This window comes from Scyliorhinus canicula, chromosome 3 (genome assembly GCF_902713615.1).
Source record: "Scyliorhinus canicula chromosome 3, sScyCan1.1, whole genome shotgun sequence".
NCBI classification, from domain to species: domain Eukaryota; kingdom Metazoa; phylum Chordata; class Chondrichthyes; order Carcharhiniformes; family Scyliorhinidae; genus Scyliorhinus; species Scyliorhinus canicula.
In genome coordinates this window covers 190794536-190822335 of record NC_052148.1, presented here as the reverse complement: position 1 = coordinate 190822335, position 27800 = coordinate 190794536, and the positions used below count along the sequence as shown (strand labels likewise).

The following is a 27800-nucleotide window of genomic DNA, read 5'->3' as shown; positions in this document are numbered from 1 at the left end:
GGTTTACGATGGAAAAATTGGCGTCGACCCCTCACCGATTCCGGGACTGGTGAGGGGCGAGCAGCGGCATCAGGTGAGACCCCCAGCTCCCACCCCATAAATGGTCGGGAAATGGCCGTGTCCCTGGCTGCGCATCTGACGATCTACAGCAGTTGCGCCGTACAACATGGCACCGGCCATGCGTGGACTCAACCTGCCATCCGCCATCCCACAGGCCACCCCCTGGCCATCCCCCACCAGTCCCCCCTGCCCTCGTGGAAGCCCCCCCGGCCAGCAGCAAGGATCCCGGCCGACACAGTCTGCAGCCACTATGCTGAGTTCCTGACCGTTGAGACCACACGTGTCCGGTGCCATCAGGAACCTGGCCCATCAGGGGGCGGAGCATCGTGCGAGGGCCAGCCAATGACACACCAACGGCGTTGCAATGGCGCGCGGCGCACAACGTGATGACGCCATTTCCGAGAGGGCAGATTATGGCCCGATTTGGGCGTTGGAGTCGATTCTCCACCCGATCGCCGACTATGATATCGGCGTCGGGCAGCAGACAACCCTGCACAATATTTGTCATGAAAAGTTTTGGTACAGTTACTCCAACAAACATGTCAGTTTGCAGCTAGTTGACTAAAGTTGACTAGAAGCTAAAGATAAAAGTGTTCCACTGCCTGTAACAGAATGATCTTTGAAACTCCAGTGCACAGTAGGTATTCACTTTAAACTGTGGTTGTGTTCACGGAGATGGGAACTTTAACATTGATTCACATCAATGATTCTCATAAAGGGCGGCACAGTGGCACAGTGGTTAGCACTGCTGCCTCACAGCACCAGGGGCCCGGGTTCAATTCCGGCCTTGGGTGACTGTCTGCGTGGAGTTTGCACTTTCCCCATGTGTCTGCGTGAGTTTCCTCCGGGTGCTTCAGTTTCCTCTTACTAAAGCTGTGCCGGTTAGGTGGATTGGCCATGCTAAATTGTCCCTTAGTGTCCAAAGATGTGTAGGTTAGGTGGGGTTACGGGGGATTAGGCCGAGGTAGGGTGTTCTTTCAGATGGTCAGTGCAGAATCGAAGGACCCTTTTCTGCACTGTACGCATTCTATGTCCGAAAGTTGTTTCGCTTAATGTTAAAGCTGGAGTTACGTTCCATCGGACATTTCTCGCTCAGAAAAAAAAACAATGCACATGTTGAAATGCTGGCCTGGATTCGATGTTCTGGAGCCCGGCTCCCGCCAGTGAAGAATCGCTACTGGTCTCTGCTTGCCTGATTCTATCAGAATACTGGTATTGGTCTGCCATCTTGAGTGGGCGGCCCAATTCCAAAGTTCTGGCCGCAGGCCCCCCTCCTCCACAACTCATATCCCCCCCCCCCCCCCCGCTGACAAGTAGGGTATCCTCCCACCCCACCATGAGAATTGCTGGGTCACCCTCCCTCTCCGCATCAAACATTTGTTTGCTGATGATTGCACCATGTTCAGCAGAATTCACAGCTCCTTCAACACTGAAGCAGTCCATGTCCAAATGCAACAAGGCCTGGACAATATCCAGGCTTGGGCTGTCAAATGGCAAGTAACATTTGCATCACACAAGTGCCAGGCAATGGCCATCACCAATAAGAAAGAATCAAACCATTGCCCCTTGACATTCAATGGCATTACCATCATTGAATCCTCCACTGTCAATATCCTGGAGGTTACCATTGGCAGGAAACTGAACCGATTTGGGTGTTGGAGTACATTCTCCGCCAATCGCCAACTATGATATCAGCGTCGTGGAATGGAGAATCCCGCCCATAGTCTCCCAATGGAAAATGCAGCCCATTAATTTTACTTACCTTTCACGTTCCATTTCTATCACCTGCCAATCCTCTGCTTGCCTCCCCCTCCTCTCCTCACCTCTCCACCTCCTCTCCTTGTTGAGCTCAATGGTAACACTAGAATAAGAATGAGAGAGCAAGTCTTGTCTTTTCGATTCAAAGTTTATTGTGTTCAGTAATAACGTTTCCAACAACAAAACAGTGCCACCTGAATCCCCTTTATATATTGGTGCAGTTTATTAAACAATAAGTACAATCTATTTAACAAGCAAAACCCCAATTCCAACTAAAGTACTCGGGAACATTAAATCTTTCCTAACACTCCTCCCCTCCCGCCTCCTCTCGTCTCCCGCTCCTCTTCTCACCGTTCTTGTTCCTCTCTTTCCTCACCTCCTCTCTCTGCCTCTCCCACTCCTCTCTCATCCTCTCCTGCTCCACTCTCATCCTTTCCCCCTCCTCTCTCACCCTCTCCAGCTCCTCTCTCTGCCTCTCCCGCTCCTCTATCTGCCTCTCCCGCTCCTCTATCTGCCTCTCCCGCTCCTCTCTCTGCATCTCCCGCTCCTCTCTCACCCTCTCCCGCTCCTCTCTCATCCTCTCCCCCTCCTCTCTCATCCTCTCCCACTTCTCTCTCATCCTCTCCCAATTCTCTCTCATCCTCTCCCACTCCTCTCCCACTCCCCTCCCGCTCCTCTCTCTGCCTCTCCCGCTCCTCTCTCATCCTCTCCCGCTCCTCTCTCTGCCACTCCCACTCCTCTCTCACCCTCTCCCGCTCCTCTCTCATCCTCTCCCCCTCCTCTCTCATCCTCTCCCAATTCTCTCTCATCCTCTCCCACTCCCCTCCCGCTCCTCTCTCTGCCTCTCCCGCTCCTCTCTCATCCTCTCCCGCTCCTCTCTCTGCCACTCCCACTCCTCTCTCACCCTCTCCCACTCCTCTCTCTGCCTCTCCCCCTCCTCTCTCTGCCTCTCCCACTTCCCTCTCATCCTCTCCCAATTCTCTCTCATCCTCTCCCACTCCTCTCCCACTCCCCTCCCACTCCTCTCTCATCCTCTCCCGCTCCTCCCGCTCCTCTTTCTGCCTCTCCCGCTCCTCTCTCATCCTCTCCCGCTCCTCTCTCATCCTCTCCCGCTCCTCTCCCTCCCCGCTCCTCTCTCTGCCTCTCCCGCTCCTCTCTCATCCTCTCCCGCTCCTCTCTCTGCCTCTCCCGCTCCTCTCTCATCCTCTCCCGCTCCTCTCTCATCCTCTCCCGCTCCTCTCTCTGCCTCTCCCGCTCCTCTCTCACCCTCTCCCGCTCCTCTCTCTGCCTCTCCCGCTCCTCTCTCATCCTCTCCCGCTCCTCTCCTCCTCTCCCGTTCCTCTCTCATCCTCTCCCGTTCCTCTCTCATCTCCTCTCCCGCTCCTCTCTCTGCCTCTCCCGCTCCTCTCTCTGCCTCTCCCGCTCCTCTCTCATCCTCTCCCGCTCCTCTCTCACCCTCTCCCACGCCTCTCTCTGCCTCTCCCGCTCCTCTCTCTACCTCTCCCGCTCCTCTCTCATCCTCTCCCGCTCCTCTCTCTGCCTCTCCCGCTCCTCTCTCATCCTCTCCCCCTCCTCTCTCTGCCTCTCCCACTTCTCTCTCATCCTCTCCCAATTCTCTCTCATCCTCTCCCACTCCTCTCCCACTCCCCTCCCGCTCCTCTCTCCGCCTCTCCCGCTCCTCTCTCATCCTCTCCCGCTCCTCTCTCTGCCACTCCCACTCCTCTCTCACCCTCTCCCCCTCCTCTCTCATCCTCTCCCGCTCCTCTCTCTGCCACTCCCACTCCTCTCTCACCCTCTCCCACTCCTCTCTCTGCCTCTCCCCCTCCTCTCTCATCCTCTCCCACTTCCCTCTCATCCTCTCCCAATTCTCTCTCATCCTCTCCCACTCCTCTCCCACTCCCCTCCCACTCCTCTCTCATCCTCTCCCGCTCCTCCCGCTCCTCTTTCTGCCTCTCCCGCTCCTCTCTCATCCTCTCCCGCTCCTCTCTCTGCCTCTCCCACTCCTCTCTCTGCCTCTCCCGCTCCTCTCTCATCCTCTCCCGCTCCTCTCTCTGCCTCTCCCGCTCCTCTCTCATCCTCTCCCACTCCTCTCTCTGCCTCTCCCACTCCTCTCTCTGCCTCTCCCGCTCCTCTCTCATCCTCTCCCGCTCCTCTCTCTGCCTCTCCTGCTCCTCTCTCATCCTCTCCCCCTCCTCTCTCATCCTCTCCCACTTCTCTCTCATCCTCTCCCCCTCCTCTCTCATCCTCTCCCGATTCTCTCTCATCCTCTCCCACTCCTCTCTCTGCCTCTCCCCCTCCTCTCTCATCCTCTCCCACTTCTCTCTCATCCTCTCCCAATTCTCTCTCATCCTCTCCCACTCCTCTCTCTACCTCTCCCGCTCCTCTCTCTGCCTCTCCCGCTCCTCTCTCTGCCTCTTCCCCTCCTCTCTCATCCTCTCCCCCTCACTCTCATCCTCTCCCACTCCTCTCTCTGCCTCTCCCCCTCCTCTCTCATCCTCTCCTGCTCCTCTCTCTGCCTCTTCCCCTCCTCTCTCATCCTCTCCCCTTCACTCTCATCCTCTCCCACTTCTCTCTCATCCTCTCCCCCTCCTCTCTCATCCTCTCCCGATTCTCTCCCACTCCCCTCCCACTCCTCTCTCTGCCTCTCCCGCTCCTCTCTCTGCCTCTCCCCCTCCTCTCTCATCCTCTCCCACTTCTCTCTCATCCTCTCCCAATTCTCTCTCATCCTCTCCCACTCCTCTCCCACTCCCCTCCCGCTCCCTCTCTGCCTCTCCCGCTCCTCTCTCATCCTCTCCCGCTCCTCTCTCTGCCTCTTCCCCTCCTCTCTCATCCTCTCCCCTTCACTCTCATCCTCTCCCACTTCTCTCTCATCCTCTCCCCCTCCTCTCTCATCCTCTCCCACTTCTCTCTCATCCTCTCCCACTCCTCTCTCTGCCTCTCCCCCTCCTCTCTCATCCTCTCCCACTTCTCTCTCATCCTCTCCCCTCCCTCTCTCCTCTCCCCTCTCCCGATTCTCTCTCATCCTCTCCCACTCCCTCCTCTCATCTGCCCTCTCCCCCTCCTCTCTCATCCTCTCCCACTTCTCTCTCATCCTCTCCCAATTCTCTCTCATCCTCTCCCCCTCCTCTCCCACTCCCCTCCCGCTCCTCTCTCTGCCTCTCCCGCTCCTCTCTCTGCCTCTCCCACTCCTCTCTCTGCCTCTCCCGCTCCTCTCTCTGCCACTCCCACTCCTCTCTCACCCTCTCCCGCTCCTCTCTCATCCTCTCCCACTCCTCTCCCACTCCCCTCCCACTCCTCTCTCATCCTCTCCCCGCTCCTCCCGCTCCTCTCTCTGCCTCTCCCGCTCCTCTCTCATCCTCTCCCGCTCCTCTCCCGCTCCTCTCTCTGCCTCTCCCGCTCCTCTCTCTCCTCTCCCGCTCCTCTCTCTGCCTCTCCCGCTCCTCTCTCATCCTCTCCCGCTCCTCTCTCATCCTCTCCCACTCCTCTCTCATCCTCTCCCGCTCCTCTCTCATCCTCTCCCACTCCTCTCTCATCCTCTCCCACTCCTCTCTCATCCTCTCCCGCTCCTCTCTCTGCCTCTCCCCCTCCTCTCTCACCCTCTCCCGCTCCTCTCCCACTCCTCTCTCTCCCGCTCCTCTCCCACTCCTCTCCCACTCCTCTCTCATCCTCTCCCACTCCTCTCTCACCCTCTCCAGCTCCTCTCTCTGCCTCTCCTCCCTCTCTCCTCCCCACGCCTACTCTCACTCTCCACTCTCATCCCTCTCCCACTCCTCTCTCCATCCTCTCCCACTCTCTCTTCCCCTTCCCCTCCTCTCTCTGCCTCTCTCCTCCTCTCTCCTCCTCCCCCTCCTCTCTCATCCTCTCCCGCTCCTCTCTCTGCCTCTCCCGCTCCTCTCCCACTCCCCTCCCACTCCTCTCTCATCCTCTCCCCGCTCCTCTGCCGCTCCTCTCTCTGCCTCTCCCGCTCCTCTCTCTGCCTCTCCTGCTCCTCTCTCATCCTCTCCCGCTCCTCTCCCGCTCCTCTCTCTGCCTCTCCCGCTCCTCTCACATCCTCTCCCGCTCCTCTCTCATCCTCTCCCACTCCTCTCTCATCCTCTCCCGCTCCTCTCACATCCTCTCCCGCTCCTCTCTCTGCCTCTCCCGCTCCTCTCCCGCTCCTCTCTCTGCCTCTCCCGCTCTTCTCTCATCCTCTGCCGCTCCTCTCTCATCCTCTCCCGCTCCTCTCTCATCCTCTCTTGCTCCTCTCTCATTCTCTCCCGCTCCTCTCTCACCCTCTCCCGCTCCTCTCTCATCCTCTCCCACTCCTCTCTCTGCCTCTCCCGCTCCTCTCTCATCCTCTCCCGTTCCTCTCTCACCCTCTCCCGCTCCTCTCTCATCCTCTCCCGCTCCTCTCCCGCTCCTCTCTCTGCCTCTCCCGCTCCTCTCTCTGCCTCTCCCGCTCCTCTCTCATCCTCTCCCGCCCCTCTCTCTGCCTCTTCCGCTCCTCTCTCATCCTCTCCCGCTCCTCTCTCACCCTCTCCCACGCCTCTCTCTGCCTCTCCCGCTCCTCTTTCATCCTCTCCCGCCCCTCTCTCTGCCTCTCCCGCTCCTCTCTCTGCCTCTCCCCCTCCTCTCTCATCCTCTCCCGATTCTCTCTCATCCTCTCCCACTCCTCTCTCTGCCTCTCCCCCTCCTCTCTCATCCTCTCCCACTTCTCTCTCATCCTCTCCCAATTCTCTCTCATCCTCTCCCACTCCTCTCCCCTCCCCTCCCGCTCCCTCTCTCTTCCTCTCCCGCTCCTCTCTCTGCCTCTCCCCACTCCTCTCTCTGCCTCTCCCGCTCCTCTCTCTGCCACTCCCACTCCTCTCTCACCCTCTCCCGCTCCTCTCTCATCCTCTCCCACTCCTCTCCCACTCCCCTCCCACTCCTCTCTCATCCTCTCCCGCTCCTCCCGCTCCTCTCTCTGCCTCTCCCGCTCCTCTCTCATCCTCTCCCGCTCCTCTCCCGCTCCTCTCTCTGCCTCTCCCGCTCCTCTCTCATCCTCTCCCGCTCCTCTCTCTGCCTCTCCCGCTCCTCTCTCATCCTCTCCCGCTCCTCTCTCATCCTCTCCCACTCCTCTCTCATCCTCTCCCGCTCCTCTCTCATCCTCTCCCACTCCTCTCTCATCCTCTCCCACTCCTCTCTCATCCTCTCCCGCTCCTCTCTCTGCCTCTCCCCCTCCTCTCTCACCCTCTCCCGCTCCTCTCTCTGCCTCTCCCGCTCCTCTCTCATCCTCTCCCACTCCTCTCTCATCCTCTCCCACTCCTCTCTCACCCTCTCCAGCTCCTCTCTCTGCCTCTCCCACTCCACTCTCATCCTCTCCCACTCCTCTCTCATCCTCTCCCACTCCTCTCTCACCCTCTCCCACTCCTCTCTCTGCCTCTCCCGCTCCTCTCTCATCCTCTCCCCCTCCTCTCTCATCCTCTCCCGCTCCTCTCTCTGCCTCTCCCGCTCCTCTCCCACTCCCCTCCCACTCCTCTCTCATCCTCTCCCGCTCCTCTGCCGCTCCTCTCTCTGCCTCTCCCGCTCCTCTCTCTGCCTCTCCTGCTCCTCTCTCATCCTCTCCCGCTCCTCTCCCGCTCCTCTCTCTGCCTCTCCCGCTCCTCTCACATCCTCTCCCGCTCCTCTCTCATCCTCTCCCACTCCTCTCTCATCCTCTCCCGCTCCTCTCACATCCTCTCCCGCTCCTCTCTCATCCTCTCCCGCTCCTCTCCCGCTCCTCTCTCTGCCTCTCCCGCTCTTCTCTCATCCTCTGCCGCTCCTCTCTCATCCTCTCCCGCTCCTCTCTCATCCTCTCTTGCTCCTCTCTCATTCTCTCCCGCTCCTCTCTCACCCTCTCCCGCTCCTCTCTCATCCTCTCCCACTCCTCTCTCTGCCTCTCCCGCTCCTCTCTCATCCTCTCCCGTTCCTCTCTCACCCTCTCCCGCTCCTCTCTCATCCTCTCCCGCTCCTCTCCCGCTCCTCTCTCGCCTCTCCCGCTCCTCTCTCTGCCTCTCCCGCTCCTCTCTCATCCTCTCCCGCCCCTCTCTCTGCCTCTTCCGCTCCTCTCTCATCCTCTCCCGCTCCTCTCTCACCCTCTCCCACGCCTCTCTCTGCCTCTCCCGCTCCTCTTTCATCCTCTCCCGCCCCTCTCTCTGCCTCTCCCGCTCCTCTCTCTGCCTCTCCCGCTCCTCTCTCATCCTCTCCCGCTCCTCTCTCATCCTCTCCCGCTCTTATCTCTGCCTCTCCTGCTCCTCTCTCATCCTCTCCCGCTCCTCTCTCTGCTTCTCCCACGCCTCTCTCTGCCTCTCTGCCCTGGGTTACCGTCCATGTGGTGTTTGCACATTCTCTCCGTGTCTGTGTGAGTCTCACCCCCACAACCCAAAAGATGTGCAGGGTAGGTGGATTGGACACGCTAAATTGCCCCTTAATTGGAAAAAATTAACAGGGTACTCTAAATTTATAAAAATAAAATTGGTTATTTTTCAATTATCTTTTCCTAAAAGATGTTTTACCTGGTTTATCGACAAAGAAATTGAATATTGACTTCATATTGATCTCACGGCGTGCCGAGGACCCGGGCTCGATCACCGCACAGGTCACTGTCCGTGTGGAGTTTGCACATTCTCCCCGTGTCTGCGTGGGTCTCACCCCCACACTTCAAAATAAAAGATGTGCAGGGTAGGTGAATTGACCACGCTAAATTGCCCGTTAATTGGAAAAAAAGAATTTGGTACTCAAAAATTTTTTTTAAATGACTCCGTGTTGATCATAACCCCTTCCAAGGTTATTTTCCCTCTCTTATCTTGCCTTTACAAAAGCGAAGGAAAAGTGCTGAATAAGTTCCGAGAACAAAATGCACATTATAACGTAGTTTCTCTCAGCCTCTAAGGTGGAATTTGTCATAGCAGTCAAAATGTGAGCAGAATTTTCAGAGCAGATTGTTAAATGTGGGTGGTCCTGGGTTACTGTCCGTGTGGAGTTTTCTAATTCTCCCTGTGTCTGCGTGGGTCTCACCCCCATAACCCAAAACAAAAGGTGCAGGGTAGGTGAATTGACTACGCTAAATTGCCCTTTATTGGAAAAAAAGAATTGGGTACTCAAATTTGTTTTTAAAAAATGACTCCGTGTTGATCTTAACCCCTTCCAAGATTATTTTCCCTCTCTTTTCTTGCCTTTATAAAACCCTAATCTTCAGTGATAATCTTTCAATTATAAGAGCTTTTATTTTTTAGGCTCGTAGTTCCAGTGCATCAACGCATCAAGATAAATTCTGAAGGAGGAACTGTTTAATTGTAATATAGAAATTGGTGTCTAAGACTGTTCAGTTGTTCTCTTTATCATAAGCATTTCAAATCCAGCAAAGTTGGTTCATATGGTTCAAATATTACAATTATGCCCCAAGAAATCCACCTGTTCAAGGAATCTAATCCCGAATGGCCCTGAATCTTTCCCATTTATGTACATTCATTCTTGCAGTACAACCCCCACACCCCCACAATTGGAGTGCACTCCAATAAGGATTTAATTGCTTGGTAACTTCCTGGTCATAAAAAGCAGTAGAAAAATGCAAGTCTTTTTTACGTGATGAAGGGATATTCAGATTTGTTCTGGATGTGTTTAACATATTTACACCTATCCTGCAGGTACTGCCACAGGCACTATTCCAAGTACCATCTTGTCATATTCGGACTTCATCACCCGTCCAGAGGATCACACCAGCATAATTCGATTTGACAAAGAGGAGACAGAAAAGTTCTGTCGCGTTGTCATCATTGACGATTCACTTTATGAAGAGGAAGAGAGCTTCAACGTCACACTCAGCATGCCCATGGGTGGTCAGGTTGGCAAACAATACTCCACTTCCCGTGTCATCATTCTTCCAGATATGGCTGATGGTAAGTAATATATACGCATGGTAGACCTGTTAGTTATCCGATTTTGCTTGAAAAATGACCTAGATTCTGGTCTTACTGGTTTGAAAAAACAAATGGTCCATAAATGTATTGATTGCTAACTAGAGGAGGTGTGTGCTCATTGGTGTTGATAATATCTACCTCAGTGGTAGCTTTTTGGTGCAGTCGTCAACATGGTAATGGGATAAAGTATCATTGGTCAGCATTCAGGCATAAATGGAGAGGGTAACAAAATATCATGAAGCACATTAAACTCAACCTGTTGTTTCAGTTTATGCATCGCACCCACCTGGCCTATTTTATCACATTCCTGCAGATTTTAATTTGGTGAGCCAGTAATATGAGAGATGGCAACTAGGAGAGTTTCACAGTAACTTCATTGCAGTGTTAATGTAAGCCTACTTGTGACAATAATAAATATTATTATTATAAATGACAGCCTTGTACACAGAAACATAGGGACAAGATTAGGCCACTTAACCCCTCGAGCCTGCTTCACCACCAGCGAGATTATGGCTGATCGCCAACCTACCTTCACACCTCCACCTTTCCTCCAAATCTATTAATACCTTAAGTTATAATTGAACTAGTCTTGCTGGGCCTTTTATAATGTTTATAATGGGTTACAATTGGCTTACATTAACACTGCAAAGATGTTACTGCGAAAATCCCCCAGTCGCCACATTCCGGCACCTGTTCAGGTACACAGAGGGAGAATTCAGAATGTCCAATTCACCGAACAAACACGGGCTGAATTCACCCAAATGGGGCTGTGTCCCCACGTCGGCGTAAAAATGCAGGCGTAGCACTCCTGAATTTCCTAGAAAAAAAACAACCCCATTCACTTGCCTTCAGGGAGCTAGCAGGGACCCTTTGTGCTTCATGTAAATTTGCGGATACGGGCCCCCGCACTTCCAGTTCCGAGTCCGCACATGCGCATGGCGACGGCCTCCAGCGGCAGCGCCGAGCTCCATGGCGGCCTCAGACCATGGACCAACACCAACAATCTAGGCCCCGCCGTTAGGCTGCGCGACCAAGGATCATTCCGGCGCGATCACTGCCCCGGCCGCCCATAAGGCCCTCCCCGGTGCTCGGGCGGGATTCTCCGACCCCCCACCGGGTCGGAGAATCAGCAGGGGCGGTGTGAATCCCTCCCCCGCCGGCTGCCGAATTCTCCGGCGCCATCGATTTGCCGGGGGCAGGCCACGCCGGTCAGCGGTCGCTGGCAGTGGTGCCCCCGGCGATTCTCCGGCCCGCGATGGGCCGAGTGGCCGCCCGTTTCCGGCCGTTCCCGCTGGCATAAATCAGAGTAGGTACTTAACAGCGGGGCCTGGCTGCGCCGGCGGCCTCTGGGGTCCTCGGGGGGTTGGGGGGTTCTGGCCCCGGGAGGTGCCCCTACAGTGGCCTGGTCTGCAATTGGGGCCCACCGTTCCGCAGGCGGGCCTGTGTCATGGGGGCAGTCTATTCCTCCGTGTCAGCTGCTGTGGTCCTCCGCGATGGCCAACGCGGAGATGATCCCCCTGCACATGCACTGAGATGACGGCAGCACATGCTGGTGCTTCCGCGCATGTGCCAACTCGCGCCGGCCGGTGGAGGCCCTTCGGCGCCGGTTGCATGGCGCCAAACCCCTTCCCCACCGGCCGGTGCGACGCAAACTTCTCCGCCGCCGGCCTAGCCCCTGAAGGTGCGGAGGATTCCACACCTTTGGGAAGGCCCAACGCCGGAGTGGTTCACGCCACTCCACCGCCCCGCCGATTCCCGCAGAATCCCGCCCCAGGTTCCCGACCGGCCATATGTGGTTAAAACCATGCCGTCGGGAACTCAGCCTGGGAGTGGAGTATCGCTGGGTGGGCCTCTGGCAATGGCACCCCAGCCGCGGTGTAATTCGCTGACGCGCGGATATTCGGGTCCGGAGAATCGCAGGAGTAGCGCTGGGCCCAACTCTGTCGTAAACTTTGATCTCCGCCCCCGCCAAATGCAATTTTGGCGCGGGGCTGCGGAGAATCCAGCCCCACATCTTTCGGGACTTGAGGGAGGAACAGCTAAACCGAGCGGTTCCACTCCCACACAGCATCCACAAAGGTACCACACAGCCCTTGTTGCAGGGTGACGTGCACTTGTCACTGCAAAAGGTTTAAAGAGACCATGCACATTTAAAAAAATTGGGCTGCATGCAGCCAGTAAAGTTGAGAGGTAACAAAAGCCAGCTGAACACCATTTCAAAAGGGTGCCAACTTGCTGCCTCCATTTCTTCCACCTGCGCAGCTCTGCGAATACCCCTGTGGAAACCAGAAAAAGTTTGTGAAAAAACAGAGGAGATGCTGTTTTTAAATAAATTTAGAATACCAAATTCCTTTTTTCCAATTAAGGTGCAATTTAGCATGGCCAATTCACAAACATCTTTTTGGGTTGTGGTGGTAAGACCCATGCAGACACGAGGATAATGTACAAGTTCCACACAGACTGTGACCCGGGGCCGGGATTGCACTCGGGTCCTTGGCGCTGTGAGTCAGCAGTGCTAACCACTGTGCCACCGTCCCACCCATAAGAGATGCTAAATGTGAAAGTAGCCAGACACATCCTTACCTCTTGAAGTGCAAATTAAAATGGTGTTGGGATCACTCCTGGTCAAGGCTGCTCAAGGCAGTGTCCGTTCATCCATTGTCATCGTGTCTCCATGGACCTGTTGAAATTCCACGCCTCAGGACATCTTTTCCTGAAGCCTATGAGGTGGACAATAAATTAATTGACCCAGCCTCCACTGCTCCCTGGAAGACAATTCCATTAACAAACAAAGAGAGAGAAAGAAATACTGCTTTATCTCAGATCTAAAAGTTTAATCTCTTTTTCTTAAACTGTGACCCCTAGTTCTACACTTCCCTTCGAGTGGACACATCTTCCAGGTATCTCAGTGCCAAGGACCCGAGTGCAATCCCGGTCCCGGGTCACAGTCTGTGTGGAACTTGTACATTATCCTCGTGTCTGCATGGGTCTTACCACCACAACCCAAAAAGATGTTTGTGAATTGGCCATGCTAAATTGCACCTTAATTGGAAAAAAGGAATTGGGTATTCTAAATTTATTTAAAAACAGGTCCCCTCAGGACCTTATATATTTCAATCAGATCACCTCTCATTTCTCTAAATTGCAATGGATATAGAGCTAACAACAGGACAATATTACACTTAGCAACCTGGGCAAGCCACTCTTCCAGTTGTTATCATGTAAGAATGAATACACATTCATCAATACATAAATTGTGGTAAATTTCCAGTCTCGCCGACCACAGGAGTCATCTCGGGCAAGACGCACAATTTGACAGACTATTTAAAGGTCCATTGACCTCGGGAGGAAATTTCTGGTCTCGGCGTGTGAGCAACTGGAAAATCTCACCCGTCCTGTATTGGACATTCATAAATCATTTAGCTTGTCTAACTGACTAGAGTTTAATATCTCTTACAAATGAAATACGCTGCCACGCCCGGCATTTAGATGTTTTAACATTGACAAACATTTTTGTTTCCGATGCCAAGATCCTGAAGTGTTTTGAATCTTGCAGATACGTCTATCTGTTGTCAGGTTCTTGTATTCATACGTGCACAGAGTGTTTGGGACAATCAGTAATTTAAATCTGAGACCGTTACATGGAAAATTGCCCCCCCAAAATAACCTATTTGAATATCCTCAAATTAAATGATTAAGGGCGACACGAGGGCGCAGTGGTTAGCACTGCTGCCTCACAGCGCCGAAGACCCGGGTTCAATCCCAGCCCTGGGGTCATTGTCCACGTGAAGTTTGCGCATTCTCCCCGTGTCTGCGGGGGTCTCACCCCCACAACCAAAGATGTGCAGTGTCGGTGGATTGGTCGCGCTCAATTGCCCTGAATTGGAAATTTTTTTAAAAATTGAATCATTAAGGAAGAATTCCGGTTCACTGAGAAAGGAAAGGTCATGGGTCACAAATGTAGATTATACACGGTTCAAGTGTGGGATGATTTAGCTCTCCTCGAGAAATGCGTTTTGTGGTGTCACCTTTCTTTTTATGTCACTTGTTTTGATGCTCATTGCAGTGGTCTCTTTGATGGGAGTCGCTAAGCTGAACTCAGCGCAACACAAACTGAAACTTCCACATTATCAGCAGTGTGAGTGCTCGAACAGTATTCATCCTGTTTCTTTTCATATTCAGAAGCAACCCTCCCTTACATTTGCCAGACAACCACCTGTCACTTGAGTCAACCGGGCAACATGATTCAATTGCTATAGATTTACGAACAAATTCTGTAAACTGCTTCATAGTGTGTTAGCGTTTATTAACAGGGGGCTTGAGGTTAAGAGCCGCGGGGTTATGCTGCAACTGTACATGACCCTGGAGAGACCACATTTGGAGTATTGTGTGCAGTTCTGGTCACCTCACTATAGGAAGGATGTGGAAGCATTGGAAAGGGTGCAAAGGAGATTTACCAGGATGCTGCCTGGTTTGCAGGATAGGCCTTATGAGGAAAGGTTGAGGGAGCTAGGGCTTTTCTCTTTGGAGCGGAGGAGGATGAGAGGTGACTTAATAGAGGTTTATAAGATGATGAAGGGATAGATAGAGTGGACGTTCAGAGACCATTTTCTCGGGTGGATGTAGCTGTTACAAGGGGGCATAACTATAAGGTTCAGGGTGGGAGATATAGGAGGGATGTCTGAGGTAGGTCCTTTACTCAGAGAGTGGTTGGGGTGTGGAATGGACTGCCTGCTGTGATAGTGGAGTCGGACACTTTAGGAACTTTCAAGCGGTTATTGGATAGGCACATGGAGCACACCAGAATGACAGGGAGTGGGATAGCTTGATCTTGGTTTCGGACAATGCTCGGCAAAACATCGAGGACCGAAGGGCCTGTTTTGTGCTGTACTGTTCTATATTTAGTCAGCATTTATCACTTTCTTTCCTGATAATGTCTTGATATGGCAGAGAGAATCTCTTAGTCAGTCTGATGTTGCATGAATTCAATCCTTAACCATGTTGGCATGCTAACTCCCAGGAGTTCCAAACAATACCCAAGATGTCAAAGCTTAAATTGTAAAACATTTGAGCCACTATTACATTCTCATATTAAAACAGATCCTTTGAAAAGATCATATTAATATAGGCTTTTCATTTCAGTTGTTATTGATATCAACATTACAGAGAAGTTAAAAATATAGACAGTGAGGGATTATATGTAAAATTAATACCTTTGCAGCACAAAGATAGTGGCCAGGTGCTGGGCATAATGAAGTTACCTGTTAAAGTATTTTGAAAAATGCCCCAAAGAAACAGAATACTGTAAGAAAATGAAGGAGTATTGTTCCACAGATTTATCAATACACACACTTAACCGTACTGAGCTTTGTGAGTCAGCAACTATGAGAGGACACGGTACTTATTCCATAAAAGGCTTTAAAATTAATGGAAACCTAGGTCAGTAATAAAGAGGTTAAGAAGCTCTGGCCATTGAAATTCAAACTGAGAGGTATCTGTCTTTTACTTTAAGAGCAGGAAGAAAGAATAAAAGAGGAGTTAGCCCATTGTTGGGAATAAAAGGCAGGCGACAGGATAGGAGGTGCGTTGTCACTTCAGGAGCAGTTGATTTAGCATCTCGGGAACTGGCAGAGTCCAGAAGCTTTTGAGCATGGAAACAAAGAAAACAGGAGTAGACCATTCGGCCTATCAAGCCTGCTTCACCATTCAATGTGATCATGGTTGATGCTCCATCTCAGGGCCATACTCCTGCCCTTTCCACATATCCAAAGATGCCTTTAATGTCTTGAAATCTATCTATTTCCTTCTTAAATACATTCGGTGGCCTGGCTCCACAGCCTTGTGTGGTAAAGAATTTCACCACTCTTTGAGTGATAATATTTCTCCTCATCTCAGTCCTAAATGTCTACCCTGTATTCTGAGGCCGTGACCCATTTGTTCCCCCCAGCCAAGGAAACAACATCCCTGCATCCAGTTTGTCCAGCCCTGTCCGAATTTTATACATTGCATTCTTCTAAACTCCAATGAATGCAGGCCCAGTCAACCCAAGCTCCCCTCATCCAACAATCCTGCCATCTCAGGAATTATCTTGGTGAACTTTCGTTGCACTCTCTCTATGGCAAGTATATCCTTTCCTAGGTAAGGAGACCAAAACTGAGGCATAACATCTCAATCCTACAGAAGTTGGAGAAGGTTTGAATGACATGTGTGACCTGACACAGCTCAGTGTCCCGATCTCAGATCTGCCATACTAACCGGCAATAAATTGCTTCTGATAAATGACAGGATGCCCTTTGACCCTTTATGAATTCCAATTCTGGAGAGCACATGAAAATCTCTCATCGATGAGATGCCATATAAGCAATACTTGCGCCTCATTAACTATTGCGTGCCAGTAAAGTTTCACTTTCCTGTGTGTTAATGTTAATGTGTTAATGTTGCGATATCAAGCCAGCGAGTTTACATTTCCCTTTAACAATGTGGCAAATGGCATGGGTTCCAATGGCTAGCTTCTCAAGAAGGGATTATCCATTCTCTCAGCTCTGACTCCATTTGAAACTTGTGGCACCAGCAATCAGAGGGTGCCCCCAGAAAGGGACCCCGATTCCAGCAGTGCACTCCCCCCAGGCTGCTCAGACCCCTCCCATACAAATTCACTTCTCTGTTCGATTTGCAACTGCAGCATTAGGTTCAAAAGGGCAAAATGGTGGTTCTGAGCTATTATTTTGAGACCAGCTTCAAATTAAAAGTCGAAGGATGACCATGAAACCATTGTCGATTGTCGTGAAATCCATCTTGTTCAATAATGTTCTTTGGTGGAGGAAATCTGCTGCCCTTACCTCGTCTGACCTACATGTGACTCCAGACCCACAACGATCTGTTTGATTCTTAAAATTCCCTCTGAAATGGCCAAACAAGACATTCAGTTCAAAAGCAATTAGGGATGGATAACAAATGCTGGCCTTACCAGAAATGCCCACATCCCATTAATGGATTTTAAAAATCCCTCTCTCAATGTCCACATCCCCAATACTTACATGGAACCTCACAATATGCAAGTAGGTCTACTATTCTTGAGCCTTCCCCGGTAATGCTAGATCCCATTGATGTTGTGGTCAACATTCCTACACCCACTCCCCTGAGCCCATCACTGTTGATATACCCATGTCCAATGTGGACCTCTACCCTCCCTATCTACAGGTTGTGTGCACAGTCATCTACAGATGAGATCCCGCTACCCAAGAAAACTTCACATATCTTCTTTCCTTCATTCTGATGAACATTAAGTCTTGATAGATGCTGATAGACGTACTGAGTTTTCCTGCATCCTTTATTCTTATTTCAGATTCTAGTACCTGCAGTAGTTTGCTTTTTATTTATAAACCAACTCCCTTAATATGTTCTCCCCATATACAGGCTTCAGATGCCTCCCATAACCATTGCTATTCTTTCTGTAGACCTGTACAGAGCCAGACAAGCCAATGGCCACGGACTGTGAAAATGTTCTGAGCAGCAAGCTGTGCATTATCCCATATGACACTCAGCCCTTATCCCCCCCGGAGTAGGAATACACCATATGTGCCGTTCATTGCCCTGTAGCATGGCCCGCTGTAACCCAGGACGATCTCTATTCTCTCACTTTTGACTCTAAGGTCTACAGAGCCCAAGGAGTGACTCTCCTCTCAACTCCTGACCGTGAGCCCAATGCGTGCCTCTGCTCTCTGACCCCTGACTGTGAACCAAGGAGTGTATTGACTCTCTCAACCTGGCTGTGAACCAAGGCGTGTCTCTACACTTTTTTGTTTTTTAAAATAAATTTAGAGTACCTAATTCAGTTTTACCAATTAAGGAGCAATTTAGCATGGCCAATCCACCTAGCTTGCACATTTTTGGGTTGTGGGGCGAAACCCACGCAAACACGGGGAGAATGAAAATCCACAGTCGCCGCATTCCGGCGCCTGTTCGGATACACTGAGGAGAATTCAGAATGTCCAAATTACCTAACAGCATGTATTTCGGGACTTGTGGGAGGAAACCCACGCAGACACAGGGAGAAAGTGCAGACTCCGCACAGACAGTGACCCAAGCTGGAAACCGAACCTGGGACCCTGGCGCTGTGAAGCAACAGTTCTAACCACTTAGCTATCAACTGAGGTTTTGGCATTTTCCTGTTAGCAGAGTGACAATCCAAGGCTGAGGTGGGAGCATAAACTCTTTTTCTAATCTGCAAGCAGCTAGTAGATTGTAGACTTACACCTTTGACATTGACTGCATTACATAACTCCGCATTGAAATGGATTTGAAGAACGTCACAGCGTAAACAAGCGGAAAGGTGCACAATTTATGGAGGGAGATAATGCCAGACCTACAAGGCTGGTTTCTAAAATAAGGAAGCTGAGTTATAAAGAAGGATTGGCAACAGAGGTGATTAGAGACTGAGGTCCCCAGATTCTGATGAGGTTAAAAGAGAACTCAATTAGAGCTCTTTATATGATTTTTACAATTAAGGACAATCAGGACTCAGGAAAGATCTTCTGTCAGGCAGACAAATCAGAGGCTAGCGAAAACTATTGCGGTGATAAAATTGTGGGACACAGAACTAGCAGGGTTCGTGGTACAGTAGAAAAAGTAGATATTTTATAAATTGGACAAATTCCTGTCAATACATGGGATGTAGGGCTATTACTTCTAGAATCACAATAAGAAAACTGATGTGAGGTTTAAAAGGTTTTGGGTAAATGAGTCAATGATCTGTTCCTGTCTTCACTGCTGTGTTGGTACATTATCCAACTCACCGATTAGGCAGTGAAATGCAAGGCAAGGAAATGATTGCTGATGTATTGGCAAATGAATAGTTGCCTAGCACCTCCATATATACAACGGTCCTGTTGTTATGCTCAAAATGACACAAAGGGCTGCCACAGTCCAGGAATAATGGTCTTTCTGCTCAGCATGAACAGTGCAAATATTCTGCAGCGGCAGATGAAAGCATCCGACAATCTCGTTATCCCTCACTGCTGGTGTTTGTTCTACTCACTCCTTAAGAAATCTAAAACACCTTCTTACTTTGGAATAGTTGTGGATGTCAGTCTTTCGACAGGGATAAAAGTATTTTCCTCACAAATTCATGATGGGATGTGGGCAACACTGGCAAAGCCAACATTTGTGGCCCATCCTTAATTGCCCTTAAGCTGAATGGCATACTGGGCCATTTCTGAGGGCAGTTAAGAGTCAATCACATTGCTGTGGATCTCGAGTCACATTTAGGCCAGACCAAGTGAGGATGGCAGATTTCCTTCCCTAAATGGGTATTAGTGAACCAGATGGGTTTTTTTTTTAAATTTAGATTACCCAATTATTTTTTTTTTCCAATTAAGGGGCAATTTAGTGTGGCCAATCCACCTACTCTGCACATTTTTGGGTTGTGGGGGCGAAACCCACGCAGACACGGGGAGAATGTGCAAACTCCACACAGACAGTGACCCAGGGCCGGGATTCAAACCTGGGACCTCAGCGCCGTGAGGCGGTTGTGCTAACCACTAGGCCACCGTGCTGCCCACCAGATGGGTTTTTAATGACAAATGATGATAGCTTCATGGTCACATTCACTGAGATTAAACTTTAAATTCCAGATTTATTAATTAATTGAATTTAAATTCCACTAGTTGCTATAGAATCACGCACAGCGCCAGGGACCTGGGTTCAATCCCGGCCCTGGGTCACTGTCCGTGTGGAGTTTGAACATTCTCCCCCTGCCTGCATGGACTCACCCTCACAACCCAACGATGTGCAGGGTAGGTGGATTGGCCATGCTAAATTGCCCCTCAGTGGTCCATAGGACGCGAAGGCAAAATCCTAAAATTTGTTGCAGAGCTTATTTTTTTTGTGTGTGTCCATCAAAGGTGAGGAAAGAAAATGTTGGAGGGTGGAATAACTTTCCAATCACGGCACCTCAGTTACAGTTTCAGGCAGTCTTTCTTGTCAGGTTAAACCATTTGCATTAGATATGGCACTTACAGCCATAAGTTTTAATTCTGTTCCAAAGATATGTGTAAATATTTGAAAATTTTTGAAAGTAGCTGAAACCTGACACACACGTCATCCAAAGAGAAACCTTACCAAGATCAGTGCAGGAATGTGTCCACTTAGTTTAATAAGGGATTGAGGTTAGTAAATGCACAGCATAATAGCACGTTCACCATCAGCCTGACTCTAGTCTACTGCCAAGTGAAATGCCGCAGTGTATTTCTAATCCTTTGAAATCAATTGCCACAAGTTAAGAGCACACAGGAATTTGTTGTTTATGCGCCAAGTTCTTTTAGATAGACTGATCGGATTTTACCGTATGCGTGCAGTGTTTGAAAAGTTACGCTCTGCATTTAGGCTGTAAAGATCAAATGAACTGAGCCAGTTAGAGGATAGCAGTTCTAATCTTTTAAAACATTTGCCAAGCACTGGGTATTCATGTGTAAATAGTAAACAAGTCAGAGTTGTTGACAGGTAAGATTATGAGGATTCTTAAAGTTCGCCATATGGAACCTCTCTCGGTTTTGTGGGGTTCTGATTACCTGGTTACAACATATGAAAAAAAGTGTGCTAATAATTGAAAGATACTTTTTCTCTCTAGTTTGTACTCCAGCTGACCAAATAGCTGGACTTCTGTTAATTAACTTTATATTTAAATGGTCTGTTTATTCCCTCCTCATCCCCGCCCCCACATCCCCGACTTATCTTGTCCATAAGTAGCTTTTCTCTACTCAGACAATCTATCAGCTGCATTGAAAAATATATATTTTATTTAACATTTTTCAATTTATGAAATTTACATACATCGAGCATAAAAAAATAGAAAAATAGAACAGCCCCTCACAAAACCTAAATCCCACAACCCCCCCCACGGTTACCCATTCCTTGAAATAAACAATAAACAATGCCATCTCCAATAGATCCCCTTGATTTCTCTCCTCACAGTGTACTTAGGTTTCACGTTCCAAGTGAGATAAGTGAGGCCTTGGCGGAGTGTTCCTTGCCGAGACCAAAAAGAAATAGAATCCTGTTTGATAGCAGCGCCAGAAAAACAGTAAGTAGTCTTACAACACCAGGTTAAAGTCCAACATGTTTGTTTCGAATCACTAGCTTTCGTTGCAGGTGACATTCACCTGAGGAAGGAGCAGTGCTCCAAAAGCTAGTGATTCGAAACAAACATGTTGGACTTTAACCTGGTGTTGTAAGACTACTTACTGTTTTTCTTGGCGCTGCTATCAAACAGGATTCTATTTCTTTTTGGTCTCGGAAGGAACACTCCGCCAAGGCCTCACTTATCTCACTTCCTGCACTGATGAGTTCATTGGGCATCATTGGTCACAGATTTCGACAGGAAACAGCGGGCCTACCACCTGCTATTGTGCCAGAGAGTGGTGGTCTCTACTCAAAGTGGTATTGGCAGCGTGAACAGAGCTGTAAGCCTCCAGCCTAATTTTGAGGCCATTACCACTTCTTTCAGGTCTATTACAAATTATTAAAAATCCACCCTCAATGGGAAGAAAACATTGCTGATAATAGACCTGTTTTAATCATGTCCCCTGCATCTGCTCATGAAATTTAATTTAAAATAATATTCCATGTTAACTTTTTATTCCATGTTAACCTCATAATATTTAATTACCTCATAATATTTAATTACCTCATAATATTTAATTTAATATTCCATGTTAACCTCATTCAATTTTATATACCTCTCAGATGCCTCAATCCCAGTCTGAGATTTGATCCCTGTTCCCAGTAGTTATATTCTATTTGCATTATGTAATCACTTGCAATGGTAGCAGGTCAATTATGTAAGGTACCTGAGATACAAATTGATAATTTAATAATTTTTCACGCAAGAAACTCTTGTTGAAATGAAAGGACATGAAATTGGACGCAACCTATTGACATGGATAGGAATTTGGCTAAGAGGTGGCAGACAGGGAGTAGTGATAATGGTGAAGTACTCAAACTGACAGGTCTATGGCAAGAGCTTGTTACTTGACTTATAAAGGAATCAAGAGAATGGAACCACATATCGAAGTTTGCCGATAACACAAAGCTTGCAAAACTAGACTGGGTGGCGCGGGTATCATAATGTGTCATTAACTCACACCCATTGCTTCAGATGCAGGGAGCAAGTAAACCTCATTCTGTCTGTGGATTTATACGATAGCTGCATGCAGACAGCACAGATTTCTCAGGTACCTTACATAATTGACCTGCTACCATTGCAAGTGATTACATAATGGCCAATCCTCTATCTTAATATCTTCATTGCAGAGAGGCTGCACACCTCAGCAGGGGCTCAGAGGTTGTGCAATGCTTGCACTATTGAGAGCCAGCTTGCACCTCTTAAACGACAGGTACATTTTGGCTGGAGTAGGTGCTGAAACTGGTTGCAAAAGAGAGTATGAACAAAAAGAGCATTATAATTAATAGGAAAAGGTAGTGCCAAATGGATGGTGATATCTTGATGCAGTTGACCGAGAATGTTCCGCTGTGTACTGCAGAGCGGTCCAGCCAGTGGAAGTGTGTTGCCTGGACAGAAGTAATTGGAAGCTCGATGGCTTGCATGCGATTGGGAATATTGTTTTTTGTTTTTTTTTCTTTTTTTAAATTTAGAGTGCCCAATTGTTTTCCAATTAAAAATTTATTGGATAAGCATATGGATGATAAGGGCATAGTGTAGGTTAGATGGCCTTTAGTTTTTTTCCATGTCGGTGCAACATCGAGGGCCGAAGGGCCTGTACTGCGCTGTATCGTTCTATGTTCTATGTTCTATGACCCAATCCCCGTTACAAACGCATCGTGCATAAGAAGGTTGGAATGTTCGGTGGCCGTAACGGCCTGACAGTCACAGTCCCGGACGAGTGGGATTAGGGCCCGCCAGAAGTCTTCTATGGACTCACCAGGGAGTTGAGAGCGAGTGGCAAAGAGTGTGTTCGTTTTCTGTGCGTAGTTTTCTTTGAGGAGCGCCATGGCGTCTGCGTAGGTCGGGGCATTCTGGATCAGCAGAAACACGCTGGAGCTCAACCTTGAGTACAGGATCTGTATCTTCTGAGCCTCTGTTGGAGGGGTGGTCGCTGAGTTGATATAGGCCTCGAAGCAAGCTAGCCAGTGATTACAGTCCTTTTTAGCGTCGCTTGAGTGCGGATCCAGCTGCAGGCGATCTGATTTGATTCGGAGGTCCATCTTTTAGAAAATCTTACTGCAATAAATTGATGCACGATCAATTGTACAAAGACAAAGGTTGGATACAACTGTGGCTTTATTGCAGTAAGATGTGTGGCCTCTCACAGCAGCTGGTGAAATGGCTGCTGAATAGAGGACACGCTCCTCCTACTGGCTCCACACAGATGATGAAAGGAAAAGGCAGAAAATTGAAAAAGAAACCTTGCCGTTACCGACTGATTGCGTATTTCCCATAATTCATTGAACACAAGCAGCTGGTGATTACAACCCAGACAGTATATTTACATGTGTATCAGCAGAACCTGTGCAAGTCGGTTCACTTTTCTCAAATATAAATAACTACTTCTCTTCCGTCCCATAACCTCAGTGGTATATATATATAGACATTAATCTGTATCGATGTCACAGATTTTCTTTCTTTTAAATTTTTTTTTAGAGTATCCAGTTATTGCTTTTCTAATTAAGGGGCAATTTAGCGTGGCCAATCCACCTACCCTGCACATCTTTTGGGTTGTGGGGGTGAGACCCACACAGACACGGGGAGAATGTGCAAACCCCACACGGACAGTAACCCAGGGCCAGGATCGAAACTGGGACCTCGGCGCCGAACCTGGGACCTTGGCGCCGTGAGGCAGCAGCGATCGATGTCACAGATACAGTGGAGTTTTGTATAAGCCGTTTTACATTTTCTTTTGAATTCCGTTATGAATTAAAAAGACATTGCGGCAGTGGATAAATTTGACTTTTGCAATAGTTTGCGACCTAAGCTATTTCAAGATAAAGAGTGTTCAGAGTATTTCTTGCCTTTGCGAAAATAACCAAGCAGTTGCTTGACGACAGAGAGGGTAGAACAGATGTTGGAAGAGTCACATAAATAGCAGCAGATACTTTCACAAATGTGGCAGTGCCTCAGCAGCATGATCGACTGCATGCCTACCTTGTATGAATGCTTAATATAACTGATGATTTTGACAAATGTGAACAATATTTATGGCTTATTAGTGTCATGGAAACCCAGTGAGGTCTAATTAAACGCCTGTGGTTAAGCATTCAGTTAGCTGTAATGGATTCTTTATCTAAATTGTGGGGCTCAATTCAAGAAGATATTGCATTCCACTTTGTCTGATGGCCCGGGGCACACAGATTAGGTCAAAAAGGAGGCCACTAATATAAATCATTTGGAAATGCCAACAGCATACACTAATTGGAATATAAAGAAGCCCAGTTGTTTAAACAATACTGTCACATTACCTGGGCAGCACGGTAGCATAGTGATTAGGACAGTTGCTTCACTGCTCCAGGGTCCCAGGTTCGATTCCCGGCTGGGTCACAGTCTGTGCAGAGTCTGCACGTTCTCCCCGGGTCTGCATGGTGCTCCGGTTTCCTCCCATAGTCCAAAGATGTGTGGGTTCGGTGCATTGGCCATGCTAAATTGCCTTTGGTGTCCAAGAAATGTGAAGTGGGGATTACTGGGTTACGGGGATAGGGTAGATACATGGGCTTCAGAAGGGTGCTCTTTGCCAGGGTGGTGCAGACTCAATGGGCCAAATGGCCTCCTTCTGCACTGTAAATTCTATGATTCTGTGATAATTAATAGGCGTCACGGTGATGCAGTGGTTAGCACTGCTGCCTCACGGTGCTGACGACAGGGGTTCGATCCTGGCCCCAGGTCATTGTCCATGTGGGGCTTGCACATTCTCCCCATGTCTGCGTGAGTATCACCCCCACAACCCAAAGATGTGCAGGGTAGGTTAATTGGCCATGCTAAATCGCCTCTTAATTGGAAAAAAAGAATTGGATACTCTAAATTTTTTTTAAAAGTAGCATGTTTCTGTGAATAGTTATCTACACCAGTGTTCTTCAAACTATTTTTTCGGGGACACATTTATACCAACCGGCCAACCTTCGGGACCCAATCCGGCCGACCTTCGCGGCCGACCTGCGTGACCCACCATTTTCTCTTACCTTGTTTGCTGCTGACAAAAATAGAGGAAATGGTTTTGGGTCCTTTTGGCCCTCGTACACGCTCCTCCAATGTAACCTGTTGGATGAAGGTGAAGCCTTCCGGTGTCGGAAAGTATGGAGTCTCCAAAGATCTGAATTTTTTCCTGTAAAATTTGATCAAATAACCCCCCCTCCAAATGAGTAAAATAAATGAAAAAAATGACTAAAGCCCTCCTGAACTTGTAAAAAAAAGAATAAAATAAATGAAAAAAATAAAAATTAAATGAATAAAATAAGTGAATAAATGAATAAAAACTACTGCTGAACTTGTAAAACAAAAAGCTGCAACCGTTTAAAAAATAGCAGCCGCACTGCGCATGCGTGCCCGATTCGTGCAATGTGGGCGATTTTTTTTTTAACATGTTCGCGACCGCTTGCAGCCGGCATTATGAAAAGCCGGCTGCTGCATGGGGATTTACGCGATCGGGAGCACCGCGGACAATGGCTCCGCGACCCACCCGACACCCGCCCGCGACCCACCCACGAGTCGTGCCCCTGACTTTGAAGAACACTGATTTACACTAAGTTACACTTTTAAGGCTGTTATGCTCATATTTCTCTTTAGGATGTGACTGACTGTCCTCCACCTAGTTACCAGTACACGTTTCTGAACTTTGACAAGAAAAGCTGGCAAGCTGTTCAATTATGAAAGGCATCACTGCAAAACACAATTCTGTTTCCATCTGATGCCCATACGCATGTATTAGCACCTCGGGTTATTAAGTGCCCATCAGTGGAAGAAACTCTTGTTGATTTCCTCTGGAAGATAATTGTAGCAGCATGTTACTGAGTCTTGTCAATTCAGCATGGACTGGGGATTGAACAGTGGACCTCACTGGTCTGTGTGGATGAACTGCTCATTAGATAAATTCAATTGGTGAATGGAAGGATCCCATGACCTATTCATTTTAATTACCCTAATACAGTGTGTAATTATTCATGAACTACATTGGGTATGTAGACTGAAGGTACATACTGTATATAGATGTAGCATAGATGGTTTGCGCATTGTCAGTTTAACTTCATATAAGTTGGTAATGCTGCAATTTAGTGTGGTCAGCAAAAGCCTTGTTCGTGTCACCAGTTTAGGGATTAAATTGATAAATGCTTTTATTTCCTTTGCTTTGTTTTTTACTTTCTTCAGTTTAAAAGAATTTTGTGAGTCACTAGATTCACTCTTAGGAAAAGCTATTTTTAAAATTCTTTACTAGCTGTTTGTGGCTGCAGAAATTTGTTTTTTGCTACTGTAGGAAGTTTTCTTTTTTCCGTCAATAGAAGAGACATTACATGCAAATGTCACGATACCTTTTGTGATACCCAGAGCCGTGAATCCTTTGTCAGCCACAGGATGGGCGTTGCCACTTTGTGACATCTCATTCTGGTGCATCTCAGAAATGTGGTGATTATACAGTTCACAGGACCCCTCCATGGGAACGCACTGGCCTGTCTTCCTGGGAGGTTGCTACTGGAAAAGAAAGAAAGATATTTTTACAGAGCCCTTTTCTTGTCCTCAGGACATTTAAAGCGCTTTACAGACAATTATGTGTCTTTGAAGTACAGTCGTTGTTGCTGTGAAGGAAAAGCAGTGAGCAAACTTCATACAGCAAGATTCCACAAGCAGCAATGCGATAGTGACCAGATAACATGTTGGACAATCTAAATTAGGTGAGAGGGTGAATTGTGACGAGGATGCAGGGATCCTACAGCAAGATCTGGACAGGTTGTGCGAGTGGGCAAACCAATGACAAATAATTTGGATGAGTGTGAGGTTATTCATTTCGGAAGCAAAAACAGAACCAGAACGATCTAGATCTCACCCTCACTGCACGTGACCCAGATTAACATATTTAAATGTGTCCAGAACCAGGGGTCACAGCCTGAGGATTCAGGGTAAACCATTTCGGGCAGAGATAAGGAGACATTTCTTCACGCAAAGAGTGGAGAACCTGTGGGATTTATTATCACAGGAAGTAGTCGATGCTAAAACTTTGAATATATTAAAGAGGTGGCTGGATATAGCACTTGGGGAGAATGGGATCAAAGGCTATGGGGAGAAAGCAGGATTAGGCTATTGAGTTGGATGATCAGCCATGATCGTGATGAATGGCGGAGCAGGCTTGAAGGGCCATTGGCCTCCTCCTGCTCCTATCTTCTCTGTATCTATGTATGTATCTATGTAAGGGCTTCATTGCCCCCAACTCAGTGATGTGACAAGGCCATTAAATCACGTGACAGGACTCTTGCGAGATCTGCGATGCTCGGAAAGCGTTGCGATCTAGATCTCACCCTCACTGCACGTGACCCAGATTAACATATTTAAATTAACCATTAGGCTCATTTAAATATGTCACCGTTGGATTCTCTGAGGTCCGCGACCTAACGGCCTTCCCTGGGGGACCTCATAATGCAAACTGGACCAGGCACCTGGGGTGGGGTTCCAGGCCATCAGGTGCCCTTGGTTGGTCGGGCTCTGAGCAGGGTGGTACCCTGGCACTCCTGCTGGCACTGGGCACGTTGGCACTGCCAGCATGCCAGGCTGGTGAGGCATTGCTAGTGTGCCAGACTGGCAATGTGAAGGTGCCAGGTTGCCTGTGTCAGGGATTGGGCCTGGGGTTGCCCTGCCCTTAAGAGTTGGGATGAGGGGGGCCTGAAGGACGCCATAAGAGCTGAGTCGGGGCAGTGTGGAGGTCCGGAAGCCACTGTGGAGGAGCAGAGGGGGATTGAAAGATGAAGGCAGCATTTCAAAATGGCGCCTCGATCCACAAATTCTCTTCCTGCACAACAAAATAAGTTAAGTGCGGCCTCGGTGAGGCGTTCATGGCCGAAACCAAGAAAAACGGC

At 48.8% G+C, this 27800-nt stretch overlaps 1 protein-coding gene across 1 annotated transcript in view; it reads left to right on the top strand.

Annotated features, from left to right (window-relative positions):
• The window catches only part of frem3 (Fras1 related extracellular matrix 3), a 248885-nt gene that overhangs the window by 131432 nt on the left and 89653 nt on the right, over positions 1-27800 (top strand). The window contains exon 6 of the mRNA XM_038791914.1: positions 9462-9713. Within this exon, the coding sequence (XP_038647842.1) occupies positions 9462-9713 (252 nt within the window). The remainder of the gene's footprint in view (positions 1-9461; positions 9714-27800) is intronic.